Source organism: Mus caroli, unplaced genomic scaffold (genome assembly GCF_978045245.1).
Source record: "Mus caroli unplaced genomic scaffold, Mus_caroli_1 scaffold_1, whole genome shotgun sequence".
NCBI classification, from domain to species: Eukaryota; Metazoa; Chordata; class Mammalia; order Rodentia; family Muridae; genus Mus; species Mus caroli.
Window position 1 is genome coordinate 1,321,013 of NW_028227256.1, and position 21,829 is coordinate 1,342,841.

The 21,829-nt window shown below is 38.3% G+C and overlaps 1 protein-coding gene across 4 annotated transcripts in view; it reads right to left on the reverse strand.

Annotated features, from left to right (window-relative positions):
- Nucleotides 1-21,829, reverse strand: part of Rp1 (RP1 axonemal microtubule associated) — a 408,574-nt gene that overhangs the window by 187,562 nt on the left and 199,183 nt on the right. For all 4 annotated transcript variants that reach the window (XM_085835373.1, XM_085835382.1, XM_029485010.2 and 1 more), the window contains exons 16-17: nt 19,231-19,408; nt 7,552-7,656 (exon numbers count right to left, since the gene is read on the reverse strand). In XM_085835373.1, the coding sequence (XP_085691499.1) occupies nt 7,552-7,656; nt 19,231-19,408 (283 nt within the window). The remainder of the gene's footprint in view (nt 1-7,551; nt 7,657-19,230; nt 19,409-21,829) is intronic.

The following is a 21,829-nucleotide window of genomic DNA, read 5'->3' on the forward strand; positions in this document are numbered from 1 at the left end:
ACTAAAGCTTAAATCACACACTGAACCCCACACATTAACAGTGGGAAACTTTAATACTCTCACTAATGGAGAGATCACAGAGACAGAAACAAAACAGAGAAATAATGAAACTCATAGATGTTATAAAATAGATAGCTATAGAACATTTCACTCAAGCATAAAAGAATATAGTTTCTCAGAACCTAAAAATAGGGTATAGATAAGACAGAAAATTCTCAATTACAAATAGGTAAGAAATATTTTCTAAATAATGTTTAACATTCTTAACCATCAAGAAAATGCAAATTTAAACTACTTGTAGATTTCATCTTGCTCCAGTCAGAAGAATGACAAAAGTCCTTTTTTTTTTTTTTTGAATGATAGCACATTCTGAAGAATATTCAGGAGAAGGAGAGCACTTTTTCATTATTGATGGAAGCACAAACTTGCACAACCACTGTGGAAATCAGTGTGGAGATGCTTCAAAATGATGAAGTGATATATCTTTTTGCAGAAATCCTTGCTCATTCATGTTCATTTCCTCTCTCTTAATAATAGTGAGAAATTAGAAATAACCTAGATATCCAAGAACTGATAGTTCATACATTGACACATTGGAATACTTTCCAGTCTTTAAGAAAAAATGAAATTATGAAAAGTTCAGATAAATCGATAATACCAGAAACAAGCATCTTGAGTGAGATATCCCAGACCCCAAAAGACAAATATTGAATATTTTCTTTTATATGTGGATGCTAGATTTCAACCACAGAAAATAGGTAGCTAGTCATCACTAGATAATGGGGAAGAAGTTGACTTCCAAAAAAGATAGCATACAGTGTTATAAAGAAATAAAGGGGAATCTAAATGGGAGGACAAGGTAAAGAAGGAAAAGTGGGAAGAGACAACTAAAGCTAATGGACTTTTCAAAAGCCATATGGAAGCCCACTATTGTAGAAGCCTTCTAAAGTGTACACATATATGAAAGGAATTTTAATGGAGTAGTTATATAATGGAGGATGGAGACAATGCTCCTAGTTGAGACATTATGACACCAAGTAAAGTCACCAGTGTCAGAAATTGGCTACATCTTGTTCAAGCATTCTACAAAGGTACTCCATAAAAACCACAAACATCACAGGCTATTGTCAAGACTTTTGGGTATTCTGCAAACAAATAGTAAGACCCTATTACTGAATATACAATTTATTTATGCCATTAAACATATAAAAATAAAGCTGGTGGCCAACTAAAAAACTTATCCTTACTAGAATTCATGACGCTAGAAGATACTTTTCATGCTGCTGGAATAGAAAAGGACTCAATTTCACCCAGCTAAATCTCTAACAATCTACCAGAGACATGGCTGCAAGATATACTGGAACAAGAGGGTCACAACTATAAACCAGTTTTTGTTAGATTAAAATTTCTTTCCATGAAATGGAACCCATACATGACACTGCTAATATGGCCAAGAACCCTGACCAAGAATCTGAAACAAGGTAGATCAAAGGCTAAACCTCCTAGTCTTATTCTGCTACAGGAACTTACCAATAAAATGACTCCTAAGAGCACACCTATTGGGCAAAGAATTATTGCTCAACCTTCATCAGAGAAGCGTCTTCTTTCAGTAAATGATAGTTAACAAAGAGATCCACAAATATACAATGGACAGATGTTGTTCAGACTCCAAGGGACAACAGAGAAACTTGGGAGCACTGAACCCTAAGTGGGCATCTTCTTCAAACCCTTCCCCCAAGTTTTAGATATCTATGCAAAAGAGGAAACAGAAAGATTGTAAGAGCCAGAGGTGGTGGACAACACCAAGGAGACAGCAGTTTCCAGATAGAACAGGATTGATCCACATATACACTCATAACAACAAGGACAACACACAGAAGACCTGCATATGTTCAAAGTAGATGAAATATAAGTGAACACAATGTTCCATCCCTAACCAAGAAGCTATCTGCAATTGATACCACTTGGGGAATGGAAGACCTCAGATCTCTACAGTGGAGTTTCCTTAACACATCAGCCACTGCAGGGAAGGCTGGATGGCCAGGAGTAATTGCCCATTACAAAGCACATTTCATGTCATTTTTTGTGGGCTTTTTTGTTATTTGTTTGTTTGTTTGTTTGTTTGTCTGTTTTGTTTCATTTTTGTATTTTTTTGGATATTCTTCTGAGTTTTTGTTTGTTTGTTTGTTTGTTTCTATGAGAGAAAAAATATCAAATTGGATAGATAGGGTAGTAGAGAAAATATCAAAAAGTATATTATGGAAATTCTTTATATAAAAATAGTAAGTAAATAAATAAAATGAATGGATTTTTCTGCATTATTAATATGAACTTCTCCAAATCAAAGATTCTTCCAAATAATAAAAACTTTTGTCAGCTTTTTATTATTTACTTCAATAGCACAAGCATGGAACAATAAACATATTTAATTTTCAATGTTGAGAGGATTTTTTAATATGGAAAGGTACACTAAGACTATAACAAAAATAGTTAATGTAGTCTATTACCCACAAATCCCACTTCTAGATAGTATTCTTAATAGGCATATGTGTGTGCATAGTAAGACACAAAGTATAGATGAGTGCCCAATGTTTATAAATTACTTACTAGATATGTTATGTGCTATTTATTAGGTAGATAGCTTATGCAATCAAGTTGTTTGATAAAAGAATATTCTTAATATTATTAAAATGCTTATAATATTCATTACTTTAATTTTTTTAGTTGGAAAGCAGATTATAAAACTCTGAACTCAGTATAACCTATGTTGATGCTGTTAGTATTTTGCTTTCAGCTCTAGGTATTCTACTTTTTCCAGAATAAATTTAATTATGGACTAATGATTTGAGAGAAAGCTCCAGCTTGCAAATAGACAATTGAATCTGTTTTTGACCAAATTTCTGTCTATATTTTAACACGTTAGCTCTGGCATCTACCTACACTTGAAAAAAGAAGATGAAATGCCAAATGCTTAGCCTGAAAAAGGCATGCTAGTAGATTTGTATGGACAGAACAGGCTATATTTGGGTGGTATATATTATAATCATATAATTATATTTGTATATTATGTGTATGTATATTTGTGTGTGTATATATGTGTGTGTACAAACTCGTGATTGTAATAGCAACGAATAAAAGGAGAAGATGTAAATTTGAAGAAAAGGAAGGACATATGGAAAGCTTCTAAAAGAGAAAAGGGATGAGAGATATAGTAACATAATCTCAAAAAATTATAAAAAAAATTAAAAATGATGCAAAGGCTTTGCTTTACCAAACACCTAGCAACACCTCTGAGTACCCACTGCAGACAGAACACTGGTAGGGTGGCTGTCCCTCTGCACTTGTTAGAATCCAGGTGCTAACATCATGATTGCAGGTGAGATCTCTCATGTACTTGCCACTCTGGACCTCATGTCCCTCATTTGTAAGGATCTAGGAAGGTTCCATTCAGAGGGCACATTGTGTCTTCCTTGTCTCTACCTGGTCCCAGTGTGTTTAGATACAGTGTTTCCAAACTGTAGGAAAAAGGAGTATACATTCTGTCACACATACTTTTTAAAATCATTGGTTTCTAAAGTATTTATAGTTAAAATGATTTGGCATCTTAGATTTCCTTAAAATAATCCATTTGGGGTAAAATGTGATACTGTGAAAGACCATCAAGAAAGACTGGGTTTATGGTAGAAATTTAAACTAGGTAGTGGGTACTTGGAGAGTGGATTGTACTGTCTCTAATTTTGTGTAAGTTAGAAGTTTTATGTAATAAAATATGTATACTTAACAAAAATAAATGTTCTGGCTCAAATTTTCTATTATAAGAATACCGGTTATAATTCATTTTAATATAAAGTAAATTTCTGCTACAATAATGGCAGAGACCCTGCTGCTACTGCAGTGCACTGTTTATTATGACCATAGTGTTGACAGCTTCTAATTCTCATTGTGTGAGAAAAGTTTTATCCTTCTTGATAATTGACAACTAAGCATTTTGAACAAAGACAAGTTTATTTTCTATATTTCTTGAAAAACCAAATTAATAAGCATAATCAACTCACATTTGCTTTTAAATGTTTTTGAATGCAAGAGTTTTCCAAAAATGTTTTAGCATGTTTTCATATGAGTTTAACCAAACTTTTATGTTTTTATATGATTTCAATCAAAACACATGTAGCCTGGCTTCTAAACTGTCAAACCAAAGAGAAGCAGTGTATATGTGATTGCTACTGTCTAGAGGATCAGGAAGAGACACCTAAAAGGGGGTGTTGTAATGTCTTAAAGGAAGACTCAAGGCATTACTCCACCAAAAATTGTACATGCTCTTACATCCATTCTCACTATAGCCTAAGAAAGCCAAGTTTAAGCAAACCATGCATGTGTGCCTTGCAACAGGCTCTCAGGAAATGCCTTTGTGCCTGCAGTCTGTGTTATATCTGCAGTTTCAGCAGCCTATGAATTATTTGAGCTCAGACTCCTCACTTTTGTCTGTAGCCTCCAATCCCTCATTGTCATTAATCACTAACAAAGAACTTACAATACTACACTGAATTCAGGACTTAATTTTTATTTTGTACCTAGTATGTCCCTTATCAGTCTGATCAGTCTGTAGCATGCGGTCACCTTTGTGTGGTTTGATATTTGATTCAGTCTACTTACTCATTATTACATTTCAAGACAGCTGAAGCCAAGTTTATCCCTTCTCCCCCATTCTACTCCCCTACACTCTGGCTAGTCTCATGCCAACTTGACATAAGCTAGAGTCATCACACAGGAGGAAGCCCCAATAGAGAAGATGCCTGCATAAAATTGGACTGTAGGCAAACCAGTAGGGCATTTTCATAATTAGCAATTGATGCAGGAGGGACTAGCCCATTGTGGGAGGTACCATCTCTGCACTGATGGTCCTGGGTTCTGTAAGAAAGCAGGATGAACAAGCCATGGGAGCAAGGTAGTGTGCAGCGCCCTTCCATGGCCTCCGCATCAACTCCTGTCTCCATGTTCTTTCCATGCTTCAGTTCCTCTCCTAAGTGCTTTTGATGATGAAATGCTATATAGAACTGTGAGTGAAATAAACCCTTTCGTCCTCAAGTTTCATTCATTGTGTTTCAATACAGCAGTAGTAACCCTAATACAACTTACATTGTCAATCAGTAAGGCACAAGGTGTGTGTGTGTGTGTGTGTGTGTGTGTGTGTGTGTGTGTGTGTGTGGTGATTGAATAAACAAATCATGTGAAGCATCTGTGTTTATCATAAGGAGTAGTTCTTTCATTTTGCTCAAATCCACATATTGACCTTGATCAACAGGTCAGTGCTATTGCTCGGTGATGGACCTTTGGGGATAGGTCTTGTGGAAGGTCTTATTTTTATAGGACATATCCTTAAAGGAGATTCAGGAATCACTTTCTTTCTTCATTCTCTCTCCCTCTCCCTTTTCCTCTTCCTCTCCACTCTATTTCAACTTAAAATATAATCGCTTGCTTCAGAAATTTATTCCCAACTTTTCCCTATCAGGTGATGCTGTAAAGAAAATTCCTGGTTTACACTACTATACAGACTTTGTACTTAAAAAATGTTGAGCTAAATATAACTTTTTTGTTTATAAGACAATTGCTTGTGGTATTAGTTGTAGCAATGCGAGGATAACTAGTTAGTACATTTCATTTGCTTCATTACAAAATTCCATGGTTCCTACCACTCAAAATTTTAATAATGCCAACATTTAAAAATATTTTACAAGAACAAATTTTATAGGAAATATGACAGTTTCCTCTGAGCTTTTTTTTCATTCATAAAAAAAAGTCTATTTCTGAAGCTGTCAGCTAGCATACTAATTTGAGCCATGTCACATTTTGCTTGAGGTAGCCAACTCTAATTTAAAAGCCTTTGCTTCCTGACACAAACTTAATTCTTCTGTGAGAAATTTTAACTAAGCACGTTTTTCTCATAAGAGTAATTCTTCACACTTGTCCATGAATCTCTGCTATATGGAATATATGCATGCAATCCAGAATTAGTCCATTACAGCAAAAAGTCACAGTGCTGATTTCTGGTGACTGGTATCATAATGATGTAGGCATGTCAGTAACACTTCTTATTCTTTGACAATTTCAAGCATCTATTTGTTGAGTTTGAGTTGTGTTTCTCTCCCATTGTGTTCTCTTAGTCCTCTTCATCTGAAAACCTTTCCAAAACCCTTCTAATTTGATGTCCTTTTCTTCTTTCTTCTTTCCTTTGTTTGTTTGTTCCTTCCTTCCTCCCTTCCTCCCTTCCTCCCTTCCTTCCTTCCTGTCATTCTTTCCTTCTTTCCATCTTCCTTTCCTTCCCATTGAGTTTAATTGAGGTTGCCTGCCTGAGCATAGTGAGTGGAGGGTATAGGTGTGGGTTACTTATTGGAACATGGACAACATATGAGTGGCTACACTGTGGAAGAAATTTATTTCCTCATAACCCATTATATGCCCAAATCCCACAGTGAATGGTGGGACCTGAAGAGCCCCTCTTCCATGCATCACAAAATAATTACAACTCTGGTCATCTGCAGATCTTAGGCAGATCACCACAACTTCAGTGAGTTTGTAGGTGCAATGAGCTTGTCATGTCCAAAAGACACTGTGGCACTCTTCCCCAACCTCTAGCTCTTAAATTCTTTCCATCCCACATTCACAATGTCCCTGAGCTTTGGTGGGGGTGATATACATGACCTGTTTCAAGCTGAAGACTCTATAGTCATTCATTCTCCATACCTGATTAGCTGTGGTCTCTGCATTAACTGGCACCCTCTGTAGAAACAAGCTTAGCTGAGACACTAGTTTGATGTTTCCATTTAACAAACAACAGTAGTGAGTTCTCTCTTGGGGTCTATAGTCTTCCCAGCTACAGGCCCCCAATAACATTTACAGTACAAGAGATCAGGTTTCTCTTGAAGAATGGGCATCAAACCCAATTAGAAAGGGTTTAACTCCCCTCATAGTGCCATGCCACTATTACATCAATGGGCATATCTTGTCAAATGGGTCCTTTTTATTAATTACTGTTTAAAAGAAATAATGGTTTAGCCAATAAATAATTCTCAAAAACCATTTTGTTAAAAGTAAAATGTTAGTTATATATAAAAATGAGTATATTAGGAATAAAGAAATATTCAAAGGCTGGTATGGTGGCATTCAACTTTACTTTCATTTTTCTGACTGCAGATTATGAATTCTGGGCCCGACTGAGAAAGTACTATGCTGTTTCTTCCTATTTGATGATGGTTACATCACAAAGCACAGAATTTGATGGGTGTTGTACATTATCCTTGACAGTAAGATTATATGTGAGAAAAATAAAATGATCAAGCAAATATATAAATTAGGATTTGGAGTCCTTTGTTCATGACCCACCCAATTTTGTGTCACAGAAATGGGAGTTGCTTTGATTGTGTTAAAATATATATATATATATATATATATATATATATATATATATATATATACTATTCTTCCTAAAATAACTGCAAAGAAGAAACAAAGAAGAGAAGCAAACCAAAAACTGAGGGCAAGGCTGCTGCTTACTCTCTGATGATGACAGTGAGGAACATCTGGCCTTGGATTCTGGTGTAGTCTTGTCTTCCCCTTGGCTCGGTGTTGCAGACATTCCCATTGGGTTTTCTCTGCCAACTGAAATTAAGATTTATAAAAACTGAAAGGCACTATTGTTTGAAAACCCCTGCCTCTTCTCAGAATATCCTCTATATGCTCAGTACCAAGTTTCAGTTTCCCCATTGTTTGAATTTCAATGCCTACTCAGTTCATTTCAATTTTATTACACAGTTACCAGAAAATGGCTATTAGTTCTTACCAGCAGGCTATGCATAAATGGAATTCCTATAAAGCCTACTCACTGCTCTGTATTCCACGCAATAGCCTAACATCACAATATGAATCAAATGACTTATTCAAGATGTTTTCCTTACCGATTCTAAATGAGAGCTACTTGAGTAATCTGCTGCTTTGCCTTTCTCAAAAGAAGAAACAGCCTAAAGCATCATTCAAAGAGAACTTCACTATATCTTACTAGAATATGAAAACCAGTGAATTGTGTGTGTGTGTGTGTGTGTGTGTGTGTGTGTGTGTGTGTGTGTGTGTGTGTGAAGAAAAGCACTACATAGTTTTCTGTTTTTCATTTATACAAATGCAAGCAGTTTGGGAGGCTGATTCAAAAAATAGGTACCTCCAACTTTATTGAACAACAACTTTGATTTAAGCTCCTTATTCAACAGTGTTAGTTTTACTTAGATTGCCAAAGTTAAGTTGTATTTGTTCTTTAAGATCAAGAATAGGATGGGTGATATCTCTTGGATGACAGCAATTTGGACTATGAATGTCAAGTTTTAGAGAGTGCATCCACAACATTTATAAAGGTGTCTGACTATGTAAGATTATAAGCAGTCAATAACATCAAAACTTCACTCAAAAACTTGGATGACTCATAAAATTAGAAAGCACACAAGCCTCCAAGGTGTGGAGTGAGTGACTGACACTTAATGAAAGGAAAGGTGCACAGACAGCAGGACACTGGGATTTGAGACATTGTACCTTATTTATGTCCAGCACAGGTTATAAGATATAAATTCACAATAATGGGCTTTTCAACACCAAGTCCTATGAAGTATTGGTTTTCCCATTTGATTTATTTTTAGCATAACTTATAAGTACTCAGGATGGATAACAATAAAGGAATTCAAAATATTAAAAAGGAAAATTTGCTAGACTTCTACATTTTCACTGGGACAAAATAAAAACCTGAAGGAAAAAGATTCCTAAACACAAGTTAGGGTCCATTTGCCTATGCAATTAATAAATATCTAGGATTACGAAGGAATGTGAACCAATCTTCCAGTTATTGTCATGATATTAGAAAAAAAGAAATGCATAAAACATAATTTTTGTGTTTATAGGATTACAGTCCAGAGGGTGACAGCTAGATGATGATCTCTTATATACATTCAGAGTGTTTCACTATACTTACGCAAAACATATACAGGAAGTAAAATGAAGAAAATTATATCCTTATCCTGAGACTGAAAACAAGCACAAAAGCGTCTGCACATAAGATTATCACACACATGACTATGAAATACGAAATAACCTTGCCAGTCTCTTTACCTCCCCTGCACTAACTTCTCAGTGTTTCATCTAGGACTGTCCAAAGTGTCGATGGAGTCTATTTGGTCATGGAAAATATGTTCTGCATATACAAGATCAAGGAATCTCCTGTCTGTATGCAGAGGGAGCAGTTGACTCACAGAAGGTGGTTCAAGCTCTAAGTACCAAAAAAGCCTTCCAATAATACTCTGGATTGGAGCCTCTACTCTCAACATGCTCTCCTATCTAATTTTCACAATTGTAAAAGGGGTGTGAGAGGCTGTGGATATAACTCAAGAGGTACAGTGCTTGCCCATCATACATAAAGCCCTAGGTTTGATCCCTAGTATCTCATAAAACTGAGCATCATGGTACATGTCTATAGTCCTAGCATCCAAGGAAAGGAGAAAGGAAGATCTGTAGTTTAGATTTCATCCTTGGCTATTTGTGAACGTAGTGAGTTTGAGACCAGTCTGGTCTACATAAAACACTATATCAAAATTAATTAATTAAAATTTAAACTTAAAAAGGAAAATTAAAAAATCAAAATTTGAATGTAAAAACTTATTAGCCACAATGTAAAATAATAACTGTAACAAAGATAAGAGAATTGGAACTTTTTTCCATATAACTAAATATTCACATCTAATGGTAATCTCTTGTAAACTCAGTGTCAGTTTTAAGAGTCTACAAAATTAATTAATACAAAATATTTTGTTTTATTTTTTAAAAATAACAAAATATAAATAATTGAAACAATGAATTTCTGTCACATTTTAATGTGAGATTACTGTATGCTTAATTAGAATGTGATGAACTGACTACTATTGCACTTAGATTTTATATACAAATAATTTTGTTTTCAGATTTTTCTGAGATCAAGCAAAAATGAGCATTTTAAACACAAATATCTGTAAGACTTCATAGTCTTACACGAAGGTATTTGTTCCCACAGACATGCACTAGAAGACACTGGAACATAAAGCACACGAGGTTGTTCCTTCAAGAGAAGGATTCCATGCATGTGAGTACACTGTTGCTGTCTTCAGAAAACAAGAGGAGGGCATCAGATCCCGTTTACAGATGGTTGTGCGCCACCATATGGTTTCTGGGAATTGAACTCAGGGCCTCTAGTAGAGCAGTCAGGCTCTTAACTGCTGAGTCATCTCTCCAGCCAGCTGGTCTGACTCTTCAACCCTAGCTGACCAGTATTCACTACTGCTAGAGCAAGGCCAAGGCTCTACTTGAGCAGTGTTTGTTACTCACTTCATACAAATTTCCCTCTGAAACTACACAAGCTAGGCCTTCATGCTCTGTACTGCTCTCAACATTCTTATCTTCCAAGCTCCCACAGAACAGTTCATTGTGCTTTGAGCACTCAGTGGCTTTTTTAGCCCAAAGTTCCCCCCAAAACACATGGTCAGGTTTGTCACCGCAACACCAGCTGCCCTGGTCCCAACTTCTGTCCTAATTAAGAGTTACTACTGCTGTAATGAAGCACCAGTGGACGTTCTTTTGGGGAAGGAAAAAGCAACAGGAGAGGAATGGGTTTATCTGGCTTGTTTCCACATCCATAATTCATCACTGAAGAAAGTAAGGACAGGGACTCCAGAGGAGAGGATCTGAAGACAAGAACAGATTCAGGAGCCATGGAGGGATGCTACTCACTGGCTTGCCCCCTCTGCTTACTCAAAGTGGTTTCTCATAGACCCCAGGAAGACCAGCCAAGGGATGGCACTACCCCCACAGCCCAGGGATGGCACCACCCCCACGGCGGTGGCTCCTTCAAGCACTGATCATTAAGAAAATGCCCTATAGGATTGCTTCTGGCCAGGTATTTTCTTTACTGAGGCTCCCTCTACTCAGAGGACTTTAGCTTGTGTCATGTTAACATAAAACTATGGAACACAAGGGGCTGGAATGGCTCAGAAATTAAGGGCCCTGACTGCTCTTCCAGAGGTCATGAGTTCAAATCCCAACAACCACATGGTGGCTCACAAACATCTGTAATGAGATCTGACACCCTCTTCTGGTGTGTCTGAAGACAGCTACAGTGTACTTATATATAAAATAAATAAATCTTAAAAAAAAAAACAAAAACAAAAAATATTGAACACAAGACCCCATATTAATAGTTTATTTATTGTAGTTTTATTAACTACAATATACTTTTATGAACCTCCCACCCCTATTTTTACAGGATAAACATACAGAAAAAGTATTTTCCAGGTGAAAATTTTTAAAATTTGCTGCTTTTAGTTGTGCTGAGTGGGAGTGGGGAGATGGGTGTTGCCGTGCACACACACTGGACCCCCTGTGCTGGTGTTATAGGCCTTTGTGAGCCATTGGAAGTGGGTAATAGAAACCTGCAAGAACAGTGCATGCTCTAACCACAGCGATGCTCATATAAATTATATGCAGATGAGCTTTAACTCTACTTTCATGGTCTGAAATCAACAGCATACAGAAAACCCCTGTCTCAAAAACCACAAACAAACAAACACAAAAGAGAAAAGAAATCAACAGCAAATACTTTTACATATATAAAGCCAAATTCAGGACAACTAAAATGGCAATGCAGTTTGCTGACATTACCTATTTTTCCTATTCTTTCTTTGAGAAAGGATCTCAACTCTGCAACCTAAACTCACTATGAAGTCAAGGCCAGCCACAATCTCACAGCCATCCTCCTGCTTCAGCTTCCTAAAAGCCAGAATTAAGAGTATGAGCCTAGCATTTCACTGTTTTCCACTTGTGAGACTAAGTAATAGAAATAAAACTACCGGCGGTGGTGGTGCAACCTTGAATCCCAGCACTTGGGAGGCAGAGGCAGGCAGATTTCTGAGTTCGAGGCCATCCTGGTCTAGAGAGTGAGTTCCAGGACAGCCAGGGCTATACTGAGAAACCCTGTCTCAATAAGCCCCCTCCACCCCCCCCCAAAAAAAAGATAAAAATAAGTAAAGCCAACGAAGGAAATGCAAAACAAAAGCATGCCGAGACTCCACAGAGCCAAAAAGTCACCAAGGAAACAACAAATGCTGGTGGGAGCGCAGAGGGAGCATACTGCTGCCACCACTGTGGAAATCAGGGTGGGAATTCCTGGAGGAAAAAAACCTAAAGGAAACTATCACACCATCCTGCCACACCAGGAATTCCTCAGTAGACACCCAACAGAACCCAAGTCAACAGACCACAGAGACCTACACACCCATATGTATTACAGCCCTTTAAAATCGCCTACGTACAGAATCAGCCTAGCTACCCAATGACAAATGGAGTGGGTAAAGACTATATGGTCTATATGCACAATGAGATATTATTCAACCATAAAGAAGAATGAACTTGGGCTAGAGAGATGACTCAGCGGTTAAAAGCACTGACTGCTCTTGCAGAAGTCCTGAGTTCAATTCCCAGCAACCACATGGTGCCTCACAACCATCTGTAATGAGATCTGACGCCCTCTTCTGGTGTGTGTCTGAAGTATACTTACATACATAAAATAAATAAAAATAAATAAATCTTTTAAAAAAGGAAAAATGAACTTTCATCATATTTAGGAAAATGGATGGAACTGGAAATGACTGAGTAACATAAGACAAGCTCAAAAGATAAGCACAGGCATTAGTTAGGGAAGCAGAAACCTGCCTGAGTAGGGCCACAGGCCTCATCCGGCCGGATCAGCGCAGGGGTAGCTGGAGCACAGGGTTGCCTGACACCCGCCAGCTACCCACGACACCCACCGCAGGATTTTGGGACTGCTGGTGAGTGGAACAAAGCTTCTGCTCCAGTCCAATCACGCGGGACCTGAGACTGCTCTGGTTGGGGAGAGAGAAATCCGGCCTACATAGGGCCACAAGCCTCATCCAGTCAGAAAAGCACCAGGGCAGCTGGGGCGCAGGGTCGGCTGACACTCGCCAGCTACACACAACACCCGCCACAGGATCTTAAGACTTCTGGAGAGTGGAACACAGCTTCTGCTCCAATCCAATTGCGCGCGGGACCTGAGACTGCATTAGTTAGGGAAGCAGAAACCGGCCTGAGTAGGGCCACAGGCCTCATCCAGCCAGATCAGCGCAGAGGTAGCTGGAGCGCAGGGTTGCCTGACAACCGCCAGCTACCCACGACCCCCGCCACAGGATTTTGGGACTGCTGGTGAGTGGAACACAGCTTCTGCTCCAATCTTAAAACAGTGACAACGATAACAACTAACCACAGAGATTACCAGATGGCGAAAGGTAAACGTAATAATCTTACTAACAGAAACCAAGACCACTCACCATCATCCGAACCCAGCACCCCCACTTCGCCCAGTCCAGGGCACCCCAACACACCGGAAAAGCTAGACACGGATCTAAAAGCATATCTCCTGATGATGATAGAGGACTTCAAGAAGGACTTTAATAACACACTTAAAGAAATGCAGGAGAACAATGCTAAACAGGCAGAAGACACTAAAGAGGAAGCACAAAAATCCCTTAAAGAATTGCAGGAGAACACTGCTAAAGAGTTACAAATCCTTAAAGAAAAACAGGATAACATAATCAAACAGGTAGAAGCCCTTACAGAAAAACAGGAAAACACACCAAACAGATGATGGAAATGAACAAAACCATACTAGACCTAAAAAGGGAAGTAGACACAATAAAGAAAACCCAAAAGGAGGCAACACTGGAGATAGAAACCCTAGGAAAGAAATCTGGAACCATAGATACGAGCATCAGCAACAGAATACAAGAGATGGAAGAGAGAATCTCAGGTGCAGAAGATTCCATAGAGAACATCGGCACAACAATCAAGGAAAATGTAAAATGCAAAAAGATCCTAACTCAAAACATCCAAGAAATACAGGACACAATGAGAAGACCAAACCTACGGATAATAGGAGTGGATGAGAATGAAGATTTTCAACTCAAAGGACCAGCAAACATCTTCAACAAAATTATAGAAGAAAACTTCCCAAATCTAAAGAAAGAGATGCCCATGAACATACAAGAAGCCTACAGAACTCCAAATAGACTGGACCAGAAAAGAAATACCTCCCGACACATAATAATCAGAACAACAAATGCTCTAAATAAAGATAGAATACTAAAAGCAGTAAGAGAAAAAGGCCAAGTAACATATAAAGGCAAGCCTATCAGAATTACACCAGATTTTTCACCAGAGACTATGAAAGCCAGAAGATCCTGGACGGATGTTATACAGACACTAAAAGAACAGTCTGGCGGTTCCTCAGAAAATTGGACATAGTACTACCGGAGGATCCAGCAATACCTCTCCTGGGCATATATCCAGAAGATGTCCCAACCGGTAAAAAGGACACATGCTCCACTATGTTCATAGCAGCCCTATTTATAATAGCCAGAAGCTGGAAAGAACCCAGATGTCCCTCAACAGAGGAATGGATACAGAAATTATGGTACATTTACACAATGGAGTACTACTCAGCTATTAAAAAGAATGAATTTATGAAATTCCTAGCCAAATGGATGGACCTGGAGGGCATCATCTTGAGTGAAGTAACACAATCACAAAAGAACTCACACAATATGTATTCACTGATAAGTGGATATTAGCCCAAAACCTAGGATACCCAAGATATAAGATACAATTTGATAAACGCATGAAACTCAAGAAGAATGAAGACCAAAGTGTGGACACTGTGCACCTTCTTAGAATTGGGAACAAAACACCCAGGGAAGGAGTTACAGAGACAAAGTTCGGAGCTGTGATGAAAGGATGGACCATTTAGAGACTGCCATATCCAGGGATCCATCCCATAATCAGCTTCTAAACGCTGACACCATTGCATACACTAGCAAGATTTTGCTGAAAGGACCCAAATATAGCTGTCTCTTGTGAGACGATGCCGGGGCCTAGCAAACACAGGAGTGGATGTTCACAGTCAGCTATTGGATGTATCACAGGGCTCCCAATGGAGAAGCTAGAGAAAGTACCCAAGGAGCTAAAGGGATCTGCAACCCTATTGTTGGAACAACATGATGTACTAACCAGAACCCCGGAGCTCTTGTCTCTAGCTGCATATGTATCGAAAGATGGCCTAGTCGGCCATCAATGGAAAGAGAGGCCCATTGGACTTGCAAACTTTATATGCCCCAATATAGGGGAATGCCAGGGCCAAAAGAATGGGAATGGGTGGGTAGGGAAGTGGGGGGCGCTAAGGGGGACTTTTGGGATAGCATTGGAAATGTAATTGAGGAAAATATGTAATAAAAATATTAAAAATCAAAAAAAAAAAAAAGATAAGCACAGTGCATCCTCTCACACTATACCTGAGGACATAGGGTATAGTATGACAGCACATTTGAATCACAGCACATCTAAGGCAGAGGGACTAGGACCTTTGTGTTTGAGGCCAACCTGGTCTACACTGTGAGACCCTGTCTCAAAAAGGAAAGGCACAGAAGGAGAAGGGGGACTGACTATAGGGGACCAGCAGGATGGGAGTGTGAGGAGGCAAGGGAGAATTAGTCTGACCAAAGTCCATAGAATACATGCTCTGGCATGGTACTACAGAACAATTGTGACAAAAACTGCATGGTACTGGTACAGTGACAGTCAGGTAGATCAATGGGATACAATTGAAGACCCAGAAATGAACCCAAACACCTATAGTCACTTGGTCTTTGACAAAAGAGCTAAAACCATCCAGAGGAAAAAAAGACAGCATTTTCAACAAATGGAGCTGGCATAACTGGTGGTTATGATGTAGAAGAATGCGAATTGATCCATTCTTATCTCCTTGTACAAAGCTCAAGTCTAAGTGGATCAAAGACCTCCACATAAAACCAGAGACACTGAAATTTATAGAGGAGAAAGTGGGGAAAAGCCTCGAAGATATCGGCACAAGGGAAAAATTCCTAAACAGAACAACAATGGCCTGTGCTATAAGATCAAGAATCGACAAATGGGACCTCATAAAATTGCAAAGCTTCTGTAGGGCAAAAGATACTGTCAATAAGACAAAAAGGTCACCAACAGATTCGGAAAGAATTTTTACCAATCCTAAATCTGATAGGGGACTAATATCCAATACACACAAAGAGCTCAAGAAGCTGAACTCCAGAAATTCATATAGCCCCATTAAAAAATGGGGTACAGAGCTAAACAAAGAATTCTCAACTGAGAAATGCCAAAGGGCTGAGAAGCACTTGAAAAAATGTTCAACATCCTTAATCATCAGGGAAATGCAAATCAAAACAACCCTGAAATTCCACCTCACACCAGTCAGAATGACTAGGATCAAAAATTCAGGTGACAGCAGATGCTGGTGAGGATGTAGAGAAAGAGGGACACTCCTCCATTGTTGGTGGGATTGCAAGCTTGTACAACCACTCTGGAAATCAGTGTGGTGGTTCCTCAGAAAACTGGACATAGTACTACTGTTAGATCTAGCAATACCTCTCCTGGGCATATACCCAGAAGATGTTCCAACTGGTAATAAGGACACATGTTCCACTATGTTCATAGCAGCCCTATTTATAATACCCAGAACCTGGAAAGAACCCAGATGTCCCTCAACAGAGGAATGGATACAGAAAATGTGGTACATTTACACAATGTAGTACAACTCAGCTATTAAAAACAATGAATTTATGAAATTCTTGGGCAAATGGATGTATCTGGAGGATATCATCCTGAGTGAGGTAACCCAATCACAAAAGAAGTCACTTGATATGCACACACTGATAAGTGGATATTAGCCCAGAAACCTAGAATACCCAAGATACAACTTCCAAAACACAAGAAAACCAAGAACGAAGACCAACGCACATGGATACTTCATTCCTCCCTAGAATACGGAATAAAATATCCATGAAAGGAGTTGCAGAGACAAAGTTTGGAGCTAATATGAAAGGATGGACCATCTAGAGACTGCCCCACCCAGGGATCCATCCCATAATCAGCCACCAAGCACAGACACTATTGCATATGCCAGCAAGATTTTGCTGAAGGGACCCTGGTATAGCTGTCTCATGTGAGGCTTTGCCAGTGCCTGGCAAATACAGGAGTGGATGCTCACAGTCATTTATAGGATGGAACCTATCCATCATTGGAACCCTATTCCATCATTGGGAAGGGAGGCCCCTTGGTCTAGCAAACTTTATATGCCCCAGTACAGGGGAACGCCAGGGTCAAGAAGTGGGAGTGAGTGGGTAGGAGAGCAGGGCAGGGGGAGGGAATAGGGGACTTTTGGGATAGCATTTGAAATGTAAATGAGGAAAATATCTAAGAAAAATGTGGGGGAGGGGAGGAGAACGATTCCAAATCCTCTTCTTCTTCCAAAAACCTGGAGTGGACATACTTTTAGCCTGGTGACCTTTGTGTTATATGTGTGGCTGGAGATTTTCTGGTACTGCATCCTCCCCAGACTCTTGTCACAAATCTGTTTTTCTCAGTCCATCTATAAAATCTATCTTTTGAACCTTACAAAGAGTTTTTATGTAGCCACATCTGATGCTTCTAGTTTACTTTCTTTTTTGAAGAGGTTTGCGTATGCTTTGTTGTGCATGCAAAATCATTTTCAAAAAACATTGTGCTGAACTTAAATATGTGTAAAATAAACAACTTGGGGGCAGACTCCTGATGTTTGAACAAACACTGACTATTGAGTCATGTTAAGCTGAACTGCAGAGGACTACTTTCTGTGGCATCAATGGTAGGAGAGGTAGTGGGCCCTGTAGGAGCTTGCTGCCCCAATGAAAGAGGATGCTATAGGGATGAGGCAGGAGTGAGTGGGGGAGTGGAGAGCACTTGCTTAGAGATATAGAGGAGGGAGGTGGGGTGGAATGTTTGCAGAGGGGAGACTGGGAAGAAGAACAACATTTGAAATGTAAACAAATAAAACAATTTTTACAAAAGATTATCGAGAAAAATGTAGATGATAGATGCCTGATCTGTGAACTTCTAAGGGAATTTTGAGAGTCCCTTGAAGACTCTATGTGAGTTATTCTGTATTTTGAATTAAGTGGTTCTGGTGACCTGGGGATAAAAATTGGCTCTAATTAACAATACATTAGAATCACTAAAGAAAACCTTTGCTTTCCTAGGACAATTGATGCTGGTTAGCTAGATCGGAGAAATTAGCACTGATTAAGAAGAAACCGGCAGCTTCTTCTAACCAGAATGGAATCTTCGGGAAAGTGTTTCCCCAGAGTGAACACACAGAAACTTGTGCTACAGAGTACTTTATGCTGGCAGCTTAATGTGGTACTGACTTTGATGGTTTAAAGGTGACAAGGAGAGCAGCTGATGTGTGACAGGGCTGGAGTTCCTGAACAGAGCCTGGGAGAAGCTATTGGTGAAAATGCAGCCCAGTTGCAGCATTTTGAATATAACATTACTGAGGTGACGGCCAAAAAAGAGCCCAGCCATCGAGTAGAGTCAGGGTGAGCCTAGAAGACAAGGTGTGTGTATTGCAGACAGAGGAGCAAGAGAAGTGATCCAATGTCTTTGCAGGAGCCCAGGAGGTCCTGCGTAAATCCCAGACATTTGACAATGAGTTATTTGCACTGTTGGTAGTTTGATTTTTCTTGGATCTAATTGTGATTGTGCTCTGCTGTTTCCCTCTTGGGATTACAGAATATTTAACTTATTTAAAAACTTTATAATAGTCCACAGTTGAGAGAGGTGGAGACTTTTAACATTTTAGTGTTTGAGTGTTTAAAGACTGAGATTTTGAGAACATTTTACATTGTGATGTTGATATTAATGTGTGATCTTGGAGATGATTAAGAAAGCAAAGGTTATAGCTTTAAAATGATGTGCATGGTTATCAAGTTGAGCAAAGATCAACTGTGCAAGCTAGTCTGTCAGTTGACAGAAGCTATATTATGTGTACACACAATTTAATGTTATAAAGTACCTCAAAGTAGTCAAAACTCTGTCATTTATGTTAATTACTTGAAAATTTGAGGGGAGCAGTCTTCATTGATCATTTTTTTCATGCAATTTTTAAGTATTATTATGAGGGAAAAAGTCAATAGCTGGTATTTTCTTACTAAAACTACAATGAAACTTTTAGGCACTCTACAAGAGTCATCATGAAGTCAACCAACTTTATGTATTTGAAGTAAACAAACGTACATTGGATGACACGTGGATAGAAGCAAACACTCTCATCTTTCGTATAAACGACAGGTTTTGCCTGTCCATCTGGTTGAAGTCCAACAAACAGTCCTGGGCTCTTCAGAGATTCCAGACTTATAGATGCATTTTCCAGATTCTTCTTGATTTTAAAATGGCAGTCAGTGTCTCCAGTGCCCTGTGAGTGATAGAACATGATTTCACACATGTGAGAAAACACTGGACACAGTCGAAAACCACTCATTCCCAAGAGCGTAATTTTTCTTCTTCTTCAAGCCATCGGCATAAATCTAAAAACAAAATTAAATTTTTCCATAAGGTCTAGAAACAGAGACTGTATGATGGGCAAAGAAAGGGCTCTGAGCACAGAGGAGCTTTACCTAAGGAAAGGCCACTGTATGGTGTTCATTTCAGAGCTGCTTACCTCCAAAGATGAATACAGAATATTAAAACATGAAACTATCTTTTTAAAAATAAAGTCACAGAGCCAGGCAGTGGTGGTGCATGGCTTTAATGCCAGCATTTGGGAGGCAGAGGCAGGCAGATTTCTGAGTTCAAGGCCAGCCTGGTCTACAGAGTGAGTTCCAGGAGAGCCAGGACTACACAGAGAAACCCTGTCAAAAATCCAAAAAAATAAAAAATAAAAAATAAATTTACACGTTGCTTAATGACAAGGATACATTCTAATAAGTGCATCATTAGTTCATTTATCATTGTAAGAACATCACAGAATGCATTTATACAAATGTGTGTGAGTGTGAGAGACAGAGAGACAGGAACAGAGAGAGGTGTGTATTTTACAGTCTATTACTTCTATGGCTATGATAATCACAAAACATGAAAGACAATAAAGAAGAGAGAAAATACTATAATAAATTATAAATATATGACATTAAAACACATTATGATGTTTTCATAGTAAACTTTTCAAATGTAAGAAGAAATGTGCTATAATATAGTTGTAAATAGTAGGTAAGTACACACCAACACAATACTTCATCATCATTGTCATATACTGTATACTATGTATAGTTGTATCTACTATACTTTTATGCAACTGGCAGCACAAGTTTGTCTACACTAATATCATCACAGAAATGAACAATGTCACATTATAACTATATCACCAGGTGAGAAGTATGCTTAAGTTCCATTATTTTATGATACAGTTACAAAACTTATCAAATATATGATATGAAATTCTCTAAAGCATAGAAAAGGGTCAGCTTTGATCACATGGGCATTCACAGTGGAAACCATGTGATAGTTTCTCATGTGATTGTGTACTTTTGAGACTGAATTTTCAAGTACGTTCAAGGTATTTAAAGATTACCAATAAAACACTCAAGTCAGGTAATGACTGCACATTCCTTTACTCTCAACATTCAGAAGGCAGAAGTAGGGACTTCATGAGTTTGATGCCAGCCTGGTGTACAAAGTGAGTTCCAGAACAGCCAAAGCTAGACAGAAAAGCATGTCTCCAGAACAAACAAACAAGCAAACAAAGAAACAAAACAATTCAAAATTAGAAGTTTATTTGTAACCACGAATGTTATATCTCCTTTTTTAAGGTACTCATAATATTAGAATATATTTAACTATTCAGTGCTTTGAACTTTTCATTGTAAGATTTAAAAGTTATAGAAATGAGTTTTATGAGAATGAATTAAGGTTTCTAGATTACTATTATACTTAAAATAGAAGATTATATTTTGTTCTTAGGGTGCTATAAGAGCCAAATGTCTCTGTGTGTCTCTCTCTCATTTTATAAATGCAAATTAATCAATGTCTACTTTCTTCTCTTTTGCTATTGATAAAATAACATAAATGGCTTTGACTTGTCCATGGTCAAACACCAAACATCACAAAGAAAGATAAGTGTAGCATAGTGGCTTTTCCTGTTGGTTTCTATATATTCATGACACTTCTCCATTAGTAAATGTTGGGTTTCTTCTGGTTTTGTATTTGTTTTTATCTTTGAGAATTTCATATTATATATTTTGATCATACTCTTTCCCCTCCACCACCTCCTCTCAAATTATTCCTATCCCCTTTAGCCAGGCAAATTTGTATTATTTTTCTGTCTTTGGAAAAGAACATAAATTACTATTTGTGTTGGCAAACTCTTCCTGAACATGAGGAATGCCTAGAGTGTGGTTGATATTGTTACTCCACTAAAGAAATTGAGTTTCTTCCCTTTCTCAGCAGCTAACAATTGCAAACATCTTTTTAGTTAACTGTGAGACTGTGTGCCACCTTCTTCTCCTTCTCTGCTTGAAATTGTGTAGGTATTGTGCATGCTATTACAGACTCTGTGAGTTCATATGTTCATCAGCCCTACTATGTTTGTAAAATGTTGTTTTCTTAACCAGCATCTCCGCCTCTTACAATCTTTTCATCTCATCTTTCACTTATCCTTGAAGGGAGGAATTTGGTAAAGACTCCCCATTTAGAATTAAGTGCTCTGAAGTTTCTCATTCACTGAACATTGTCTAGTTGTGGGTCTCAGTGTCATCTCTTCAAGAAGAAGTGTTTCTTATAGGAGTTGATGGATAGACTGATCTATGGGTTTACTATACCATTAAGCATCATTTGTTGC